Source organism: Cydia fagiglandana, chromosome 2, assembly GCF_963556715.1.
Source record: "Cydia fagiglandana chromosome 2, ilCydFagi1.1, whole genome shotgun sequence".
Taxonomy (NCBI): domain Eukaryota; kingdom Metazoa; phylum Arthropoda; class Insecta; order Lepidoptera; family Tortricidae; genus Cydia; species Cydia fagiglandana.
The window spans coordinates 15,903,417-15,914,410 of NC_085933.1; the positions used below are offsets into that span (position 1 = coordinate 15,903,417).

Genomic DNA, 10,994 nt, shown 5'->3' on the forward strand with positions numbered 1-10,994 from the left:
ATGAATTAAAAAAATACGTATGTCTATCTATGGTTATCAACTCTTGTCTATGTTTTCTAAGCTATTCCAGACACATTTTAAAACTATAGCCCAGTGCATCCACCTGTTTTTTGATGACTTTTAATAACAATTCAAAACGTGTACTAATAATAATAAAAAAACATTGTTTGAAGTAATTCAATTTATGGTGAAATGAAATAATGTAGCTTCTAATAAAATATATTTCTTAGGCGAACGAAGAGCATGAATTAGTATCTCAAACAGTTACAGTTGTCAATGTATTACTTGACAGATGCTTGACAGTTGATTCTGTTAACCTAACCTACAAAGTTCCAGTACAAACTGTACAAAACATAATAAGTTGTTTTTGTATTATCTTTATCTTTTTTGATTCCATCGTAGCGTCTAAATAATGTCTGAATCAGACTTTGAAATTGAATATTTAGATGAGGATGAAGAAGTTGTACAGCAATGCGTGCAAGCAACAGGAATTGCTGATACCTCTATGCCCGATGCTTTAAATAGAGTACCGGCATCTCCTAAGTATGTTGTGGAACTGCCAGCACCGGAGTCTAGCTCAGGTTCTCTGCTTGTGGAGCGAACACCTGTGGCAAGAACTTATAAGCGAAAAAAGCCGAGAGACGACGACGACTCTGACTATGATCCAACTGATGATTTCGAGGTGCCTGGCCCGCGTCGTTATAAAAAGAAGATGCAAACGTCGACCCCACGACCACCGACGACTGTCGAGCGTAAATCAAGGGTTACTAACATCATGAATAAAAGAGACGATTTAAAGTTTAGAAGAACTTTGGGCTTGAAAATTCCAAACTTTGAAGATCCTCTTTGCTTGCCCGTAAAAGCAGTTTTGAAGGATGAAAGTGACGCAAGAAAATTGAGAAATTGGAATAATTTGTGCTTGAACCATTATAGGAATCATGACACTACTTTAAAGCCTGATGCTGGAGAAACAGTGGGCTCTCAACGAACTGTAGTGTTGAGGAATGTCAAAAATAAATTAACAGGTAAAATCAGGCTAGGTATATTTGCCTTTTATATGCTATTGTATAACTTTGGTTGTTCACAACATGAACTTAATTTTGTCATTGCTCAGGTTGAATGTAACAATGTACATCTGGTAGGTACTCTTTCTCTTTAAGACATTATGAATTAAGAATGTACTTCAATATTATTTTATGTTTAAGGCAAAAGTGAAACAACAATATGGGGCAAGCTGACAGTGCAGAGTGAAACCGATAAGAAATCTGAAGTGTTCCAATCTGTACTACCCAAATACAGAGAGGCCAAAGTCCTGGACTTCCCGGTGACTGCTGCCAGGAAGGGAAAGAGTGTGCGGAATGTGGACACAGTTGTGCTGGCCAAGGAGGATGAAAAGGAGGAGACGCTCGTTGTATACAAGCCTAAGCAAGCTCTTAGTGCAGTCTACAAACTAATTGAGGAAACAAAGTTGGTATTGTACATACTGAACTATAAGTTCAGCAAATATTATAATGTAAAAAAACTGATTATATTCATTATTTTTAAAGAAGGATATTTAGAGTTCAAACTGTTAGCAATCAAAAGTGTCAACAATTGTGTGTTGCAGTGAAACTGATGACCCCAACAAGGAAGAAGAAAAGAAGAAATACCTTAAGGAACTAACAGCTTGCAAATTATGTGCCCCCTGTTACCAAGGCTCATGGCGCGGCTACGACAAGACTGATAATAAGAAAAGTTAGTATGCCCTCATGACAAAGCAAAAAAAAGACCATTCAATATTTAGTAAATTAAAACCTCAAATAAAAAATGTTTCCCATTACTCGGGTCCAAACACCACAGCGAGCATACTCGGCCGAGGCACGTCTACACTGGTTGATTTGTGCGCGAGGAAATTTTCTCGCGCGTATGCTCACTCTGTGTGGACTCGGCTATTTTATTTTTATTTTATTTTCATTTTATTTTCATTTTCATTTCATTTCAAGTAGTTGTTCAAATGACCACATAACACACTTGAAAATTAATGATCTACAATAATAACAAAACATAATTAAATAACTAACCTACAAAACTTAAAAACTAAATCTAAAAATAAATAAAACTAATCTAAAAATAAATAATTACGAATTAATTAATTAATTTTTGTTTGTAGGTTTTAAGTTTGTATGCACTAATAAAAATAATAACAATATATGTTCTACATGACATTAAAGCTCTCCGAAGGGCCTCTACGTGTTGGATCTGTATCTCCACGCAAGCCTATCAAAAGACCGGGATTTATATGCCCGTAAATTCCAAAATGGAGAAACAAATAATATATTATAAAATACACTTAGGTATATTATAAGCAGACTTATCAATCAGTCTCTCATAGGGTAAAAGCAGAAACAATTTGGTAAAGTTTTTGCTGGTATGTTTCTTTACCTCCTTGTTCAAACATTAACCCCCTTATTCATAAACATTTACTAAAGTTGACAAGCCGATAATAAACGTTTGTCCCTTTCTGACGTATTAGTATGATGGAACGGGACAAACGATTATTATCGGCTTGTCAACTTTAGTAAACATTTATGAATAAGGGGGTAATTCTATTAGAGAGAGGATGGCAAAGTTTATATTTTTACTTCATTATTGATATTTATTATTGTTCAGAGAATGTGACCTGCCCGATTTGCGAGCGATCATTCGTGAGCGTGTACAACCTGCTCGCGCACGTGAAGACACACAGCAGCGAACATGTGAAGCGCTACAAAAGGGCGCTCTCCAGGACCCTGGCTAGTGTAAGTAGCACATTCGTCTAGACTAGAGATGCACCGGATATCCGGTTGCTATCCGGTATCCGGCCATTATTTTACTATCCGGCCGGATACCGATATAGTGACCTACTACCCGGCCGGATACCGGATAGTGACCTACTATCCGGCCGGATACCGGATAGTAACATTGCTTGATCTCGGAGTAAACAAATTGGATTTAAGAAACAGACACGGTCATTGTCATTATCGTACTTGTTGATTTTTAAAACAATTTAATCATTCCACTGACTTGCACGCGCATTCATTTTGAACCTAGAAATGAGTCCGGGTGAACGTTTACTAGGAAACACGTCAAACCTGCAGAATGCGCACCTGAAAAACCGAAATGTTGGTATAGTTCCGCTGGCCGAATATTCAGCGGCCTGATACCGGATATTCGGCCGAAGGTCAGGCCGAATATCCGGTATCCGGCCAAACAACTATCCGTTGCATCTCCAGTCTAGACATACACAATTGTTTCCTTTAAAATGGCTCCCAGACCCATTTTATTTACTTTAAGTTAAAGTTTGTGCGGAAAGAGAATGGAATGTATGGGGCTCATACATTCCACGACTCTTCTCTTTCGGCACAGACTCTAGAAAGAGAAATAATTAGAAGTGTAAATTTGCCAAATATTGAGTTTGCATATTTCTCAGCTAAATTAGATGGTGAGGTGTGTGACGTGAGTGACGTTCAGCTATCTAGTTACCAAAAATCATGGCACTGAACATAAAGCTACATTTTTTCACTGGTTTTTGCATCTTATTCGTTTGCTTATATGTAACATATATGTCTCACTGCTGGTCATAGGTCTCCTCCCATATATTCGAGAGATTAGACTATAGTCCCTATCCTGGCTCAAAAACGGATTGGGGACTTCACATACATAATAATATCTTTTGTATTTCTTTGCAACGTATGCAGGTTTCCTCACGGTGTTTTCCTTCACCAAAGCTTAGTGATAATAGTGATAATTAAATTCTATTTCGTACATAAGTCTAACAAACTTATTGGTACGATCCGCGGAGTTCAAACCCGTTATCTGAATGAGAATAACACATATTTAATCACACAAACGGGTCTACCGCGATATAATTTCATTGTTTTTGAGTCTGAGTTGACTATCCGTACGGAAAGACTATCCGTGACCACAGCTGGTGCAACTCAGCCGAAACGTCGGAATACCTCGGAGTATCGCGGTAGATTCGTTTGTGTAATTAAATATGTGTACAAAACGCGAGAGTTTAAAGTGTTATAGAATAACACATCTTACCGTTTTGCCTTGTATAATATTTGCGCGTTATTCCTCAGGTGGTGGAGTACCATTATAAGTGCCGTATTTGCAACGAGAAATGTTCCAGCATCAGGGATCTTCGCAGACACGTCCTCACTCACCAAAGTAAGTGATCTCGACCTCGTCAGCACTTCTGTCAAGAACTATAGGGACCGTGCGCGTTGGAGGGTCTGCTATTTTGTGGCCTGAATCGGAAGCATATATGCATATATACATTGCCAAAGTACTACCTACCATTCTCGTTAGTACGTTTCCTTGTGCATAGTAGTAGGTTCTGCCATCTTGTCGGCTACATCGGAAGCATAAACGACACATTTACGTCTCGCGCCAAAAATCTGATGGCTCCTATGCTGCCCCCTATATTTCATGCGCGGGGCCTATTATCACAGAACGTACACGCTACACCGCTCTCCTAATGGAATTACCTCACCCCGCGACACGCTGACGATCTATTGCCAGAATTTCATATGAGTCTTTGACAATTTCAAGTTAAATAATTTTTAAGAAAAAAAAACCGACTTCCATGGGGGCCTATGAAAGATTATTGTAGATGGTACACTATGTAGAAAAGGAGGTAAAACCACCCACTTTTCTACTAGCATTTCGCTTCTGTATAATGGCTCCTCTACAGGATGGGCCAACGCCGGCCACTCCAAGGGACGCAGCCATGCGGTAGAATGAGATAGCAATATCACTTGCTCCCTCTAACGCATAAATGCGTCCCTTGGAGTGGCCGGCGTTGGCCCATCGTGAAGAGGAGCCATGAGGATCGTAGTTCTAGCCTAACCTAACCCACTCCTCAGATAGCAGTTCGGTTCTGTGCGGCTCGCAGTTCGAACCTAATCAAACCCTCTTTTCAAGTAGCATTTCGTTTCTGTAAGGCTCGCAGTTCTAACCTAACCTAATCCTTGTTCGGTTCTGTGAGGATCGCAGTTCAAACCTAACCTAACCCACTTAATGGCGCATGCCGTGCGGTGTACGGGGGTTTAAGCGGGAGGGGCTAGTAAGATTGGCATCATCGTACTTTATACCTACATTAATTTTATGGTAGGTAATCATAGTTGTTTATTTAGTTAAGGTATCATAGTGGTTTTCTGGGTCAAGGTCCGGGTCCGAGTCCGGGTCCGAGTCCGGGTCCGAGTCCGGGTCCGAGTCCGGGTCCGAGTCCGGGTCCGAGTCCGGGTCCGAGTCCGGGTCCGAGTCCGGGTCCGAGTCCGGGTCCGAGTCCGGGTCCGTATCCGGGTCCGAGACCGGGTCCGAGTCCGGATCCGAGTCCGGGTCCGAGTCCGGTTCCGAGTCCGGGTCCGAATCCGGATCCGAGTCCAGGTCCGGGTCCGAACCGGATCCGGGTATGACTCCGAGTCCGGGTCCCAGTCCAAGTCAAAATCGAAATTCGTAATCACCAAACGTGTACCATGCGTCATTGAAGAGTTCTGTTCTGTTCTGGTCATCATCAGCAGTTTCACTTCATCAAATGCGACAGTTTTTAATGTAAATGCTTGATTTTATGATGAAAATACAAAAAAATCTATACGTATGCCTTTAATATTTGAGGAGTTCCCTCGATTCCTTATGGATCCCATCATCAGAACTCGAGCTTGACAAAAATGTGGCTTAAAAACTTAACTTGCTTAACGAACATAACGAAAAGGAAAAATCGCCAAACGTGAACTATGCGTCGTTTAAGAGTTCTGTTCTGATCATCATCAGCAGTTCCACTTCATCAAATGCAACAGTTTTTAATGAAAATGCTTAATTTTCTGACGTAAATACAAAAATCTCTATACGCATGCCTTTAAGATTTGAGGAGTTCCCTTGATTCCTCATGGATCCCATCATCAGAACTCGAGCTTGACAAAAATGTGGCTTAAAAACTTAACTTGCTTAACAAACATAACGACGAGGACAAATCGCCAACCGTGAACTATGCGTCGTTGAAGAGTTCTGTTCTGATCATCATCAGCAGTTCCACTTCATCAAATGCAACAGTTTCTAATGAAAATGCTTGATTTTCTGATGTAAATACAAAAATCTCTATACACATGCCTTTAAGATTTGAGGAGTTCCCTTGATTCCTCATGGATCCCATCATCAGAACTCGAGCTTGACAAAAATGTGGCTTAAAAACTTAACTTGCTTAACAAACATAACGAAGAGGACAAATCGCCAACCGTGAACTATGCGTCGTTAAAGAGTTCCGTTCTGATCATCATCAGCAGTTCCACTTCATCAAATGTCACTTTTTTGGGTGTATATGCTTGATTTATTGATAAAAACCCAAAAATCACTATATGTATGCCTTTAAGATTTGAGGAGTTCCCTCGATTCCTTATGGATCCCATCATCAGACAGGGTTTTGACAAAAACGGGACCAATCTGTATGCATATACATTCAATCAAAAAAAGAATTTTCAAAATCGATCTAGTAATGACGGAGATATGGAGTAACAAACATAAAAAAAAATAAAAAAAATAATAAAAAATAAAAAAAAAAACAACAACCGAATTGATAACCTCCTTCTTTGAGATTTGGAAGTCGGTTAAAAAATGACAACATTTTCTTGTACAGTCGCCATCAGTTATATCGGAGCGGCCAAGGTATTCACAATATCTGAACAACCACTAACGCGTTAACAATGGAGGCCTGCTCAGATATTTGCGAGCACCTTGGTCGCTCCGATATATCTGATGGCGACTGTACCACATTACGTTAAAATATTTTCATCGAAACTAATTACTTTATTTACCTACTGGAAATCCATAGTAAAGCTATTGGTCTACTTTGGCGATCGCTAGCCACACAGCATTTTACAGCGATACAATTTGTTCTAAAGCCCGTAATAGCCTAACATCAGACCGCAATACCTGTAGCACTGCAGCCATTAAATATATTGAAATGAACAACATCTTCACAAATTAATATAAATAAGTAAAATAAGTAAGTGTTTTTACTCACTGATAACATGTTATTTTTCAGGTCTTGAGCAGTTCCAATGTGAAGCATGCAACCGCGTAATAAGAACTACCTTTACTATGTAGCTGCTGTGACCGCCTACTTACTATGTAAGTGCAAATTATTCTTATTCCTTAGTGTAATAAAATTATTTTTGAACTGATTAATTATGTATATTATTTATCTGAACACAAAACCTTACGAATACTCTTGCTCTTTAGAAACCTACTATATTTTTGAACCTTCTTTAGCTAGTAATTAAGTTCTGCTATATGCATGAGTTAAAAAAAAAACCCGAAATTATATCCTACAGACCACAATTACATGATATACTTAAGTGATAAGTCCTCATTTTCTACTCTGGATATTAACATTATCAAGACATTATTAAAAATATTTTGACACAGCCACAGCTATGTCACTATGTTTGATTTTTTGTCGAATCTGTAATTATTATAAAAGTTCGGAGCATTAAAAAACTTGTATGTAATCGCTGCTAGTTTTTACACAAATAAAAATATCGAAGATAGTCAAACATAGGGGCATAGCTATAGTTAATTTACATCAAAAATATGTTAAATCATTTTCCATAATGTCAATATCCAGAGATGAAAATGAGGACTACGTTTATATGGAAAAGCGGACGCAGTGTATCCCCATAAATATTTCTCAGGTTCGTTTTTCCAAAACTTCCTTATGCTTTATTATTACACATACGATAGTCGTCATCCCTAGAAATCCGCAATAAATAAGTTTTATTTAATCTAATTAAACTTTTCAAATGTCGAATCAATATTTTGCTCCCCCTCATTTTGAACGATCAAACATGGGGTGCAGTAATTACATATGTAACGCCATGTGGTACATTTGTTGATTAGTGCCTATCATACATAATTAATTACTACATTCGATATACATAAATTTTAGTAGTTAGATGACAACTGATAATACAATTAATTACTAGTTCATAAAAGTGCACTTACGTCATGTGATGTTACTTGATTCGGCAATATATATTTTTTAATAATTAAAGTACTCTAATGATAGTAATCAATATTATCATTAACAAACAAATCGTTACGAAAAGACCTTTTACAGTACATATGGTCCTATTTTCCCGCACTAGTGCGTAAAATAGCACTTTTCGTGCGATGTCAAAAGTTTAAAGGGCCATATGTACTGTAAAACGTTGTACGATACACGTGCGAATAGGTAATTCGCAACTCGTGTCGATTTAAAACACTCCCTTCGGTCGTGTTTTAATTTATCGCCACTCGTTTCGAATTTCCTATTTTTCGCACTTGTATCGTAAATAACTATTAAAGTACATATGGCCCTATTTTCCCGCACTAATGCGTAAAATAGCACTTTTCGTACGTATGTCAAAAGTTTAAAGGGCCATATGTACTGTAAAGGGGTCCACTGATTAACAGTCCGCCGGACGGTATCGGCCTGTCTATGGTTCGGAACTGTCAAAATTTTGTTCTAACTGACAGGCCGATACCGTACAGCGGACTGTTAATCAGTGGGCCCCTTAAAACGTTGTACGATACACGTGCGGATAGGTAATTCGCAACTCGTGTCGAATTATTTTCCTTTATTTTTAGACAGATTAGCTCTATTCGGTTGCGCGTTTTTATGATAATTGATAATAGCGAAATGTCATATCATATATTATTACTAGATTTATTTAGTTGGAACTGAAACTTTGCCATAATCAGCGGCCATAATACTTATGTACCTATGTGAGTTCATAAAGTTAGCTGGATAGAAAATCAAACGGATTAACTAGGTAGGTACATATTCCACAAATTGGACTAGGCATACTTCGCCTTAATACTGTTTTCCCCTAAAAAGTGGCTTCTTTTTTGCCGAGTCCTTTTATAATCGTATTAAGCAGGTTTAACAGAATTGTCCGAGTCACAAAAAAATCGAAAGCAGTTACTTTAAGTCGATTTCCCTTCAGTGATTATCAAAAAACTTTAGTTAAAGTCATGATGCGTTTTTAGTATACTTTGTTCAAAAGTCATAAATCAAGTAGCTTTATCCAGTGAACTATACGCTCCCATTCTATTGGTATCCCATAGTATCCCTATCCCCTGTCATATCACCCCATGGGACCCCAAACCCCAAACTTGACGCGTGACGTCAACAGTTCATTGACCTCACCCCCGCGATCAATGACCTCTGATTTTGGGGTGTTCTATTGCGAAAAAACATTCTAAGGGAAAGTTTGGGATACGGATAATATACCTACTTACAAATGGTTGTTTATGTTTAGGTATCTTTTTAGGTCGCAAGGTCGAACCTCCACCCGCGTCAAAATACTTCATTTTTAGAGTTCCGTACCCAAAAGGTAAAACGGGACCCTATTACTAAGACTTCGCTGTCCGTCCGTCCGTTCGTCCGTCTGTCTGTCAGCAGGCTGTATCTCACGAACCGTGATAGCTAGACAGTTGAAATTTTCACAGATGATGTATTTCTGTTGCCGCTATAACAACAAATACTAAAAACAGAATAAAATAAAGATTTTTAAATGGGACTCTCATACAACAAACGTGATTTTTGACCAAAGTGAAGCAACGTCGGGCGTGGTCAGTACTTGGATGGGTGACCGTTTTTTTTTGCATTTTTTTCCGTTTTTTTTATCATTATGGTACGGAACCCTTCGTGCGCGAGTCCGACTCGCACTTGCCCTAAGGATGCTGGTTAAACAGATGTGCAGAGGTTTTTTTAAGAAGGTGGCTTCATACCTTAATCTAGTTTAGAGAAGTTATTATTACTTATTGTTGTACTTACTTAACATATTGGTCATACGCAGCTTCTCCTTCAGCCAGTCCGTAGTTCCAAATCGCCTCAGTTAAGTAGTAAACCTATAAATACTAGGTAATTCAGTTTTCTTATTATGACCTAAGAAAATGCCAAAGTGCTGGAATATATAGTGATTAATACTTGGCCAAACACATTTTAAACACAGGTCACTTCTGTAGACAATATAATAAAAGTAAACCAGTTACGAGTACGTATTATAATAATCCTGTCATCATCTTATTTGAGTCTCATCAAGTACTGAAATAATGTATTTCGCCTATAAGCCAATTATATAAATATAAATTCTCTAACTACCGGAGTCGCTTCGTCTGTAATTTTCTGTACAAAACAGTCTGCCGATTTAGCGGGGGAGGGGCACGTCAAATTATGGCTATTTGTACGTAAACGTCAGATAAACGTCAGTCCATACAATGAGTATGACCAATATGACCATTGGGCGAGGTTTTCGACAGAGGGGTAAGATCTTGAAGGTTTCTTTTCGACTCCGGTTGTTCAATTCTCCAAGGTAACAGCGTTGATTTCTATATCCATTTGCCACCTTATTTCATTGTTACTCGTATGTAAATTGTTAACATTTTTACCGTTTCGATGGGATTGTTCGTATCACTATAGATTTACCAGTCGTTTGCATTTTGCAGAATTGACTTGATTTAATTAAATTACCTTTTTACATAAATCTAATACACCAAACTATAGAATACAGTAGCGATAAATGCGTCAGAAAACGCAGCCCAGTCATACCTTAATCTTCAATCACCTAAGGTACACGTATCTAAGATTTTCTGCTATTGAAAGCATGCCAACAAATCCCATATAGGAACCCTCGATAATTAATAAAACATGTCCATTAAAAACTACAAAAGCAAAATCTTTCAACACAATACAAATTTGATTTATACGGTGTATCCCTACGTCGCACCTACCATTAGATCGGGGGACGGCGACAATGGCAGCTCTGTCACTTGTTTCTAAAATAATGCGAGGGTCCCATTGTCATAGATACGAGGTGTTGCGAAAACGACTAAAACGTCTGCTGTTTATTGGAAATTGTTATCTGCCGAAATATGAAATACGTGCGTTTGTGCAGTCGATGTCAAAAATATGTTTACACTTTTGCACCTTA

The 10,994-nt window shown here is 38.4% G+C and overlaps 1 protein-coding gene across 1 annotated transcript; it reads left to right on the forward strand.

The window, feature by feature from the left end:
- The first annotated feature begins 338 nt into the window (after nucleotides 1–338).
- Nucleotides 339–7,206, forward strand: LOC134677024 (transcription factor Ouib-like). The gene is made up of 6 exons (XM_063535444.1): nucleotides 339–1,025; nucleotides 1,206–1,467; nucleotides 1,607–1,734; nucleotides 2,650–2,777; nucleotides 4,104–4,191; nucleotides 7,064–7,206. Exons 1-6 carry the CDS (start codon nucleotides 413–415, stop codon nucleotides 7,123–7,125), a joined length of 1,281 nt encoding a protein of 426 aa, XP_063391514.1. The 5' UTR covers nucleotides 339–412; the 3' UTR covers nucleotides 7,126–7,206.
- Nucleotides 7,207–10,994: the final 3,788 nt, after the last annotated feature.

What these genes read in the sequence shown, in the direction of transcription:
- LOC134677024 (XM_063535444.1), top strand. Translation starts at nt 413, where the DNA reads ATGTCTGAATCAGACTTTGAAATTGAATATTTAGATGAGGATGAAGAA. An exon ending in TCTCCAGGACCCTGGCTAGT is followed by an intron (nt 2,778 to 4,103) that starts GTAAGTAGCACA and finishes GTTATTCCTCAG; the next exon opens with GTGGTGGAGTACCATTATAA. An exon ending in ACACGTCCTCACTCACCAAA is followed by an intron (nt 4,192 to 7,063) that starts GTAAGTGATCTC and finishes GTTATTTTTCAG; the next exon opens with GTCTTGAGCAGTTCCAATGT.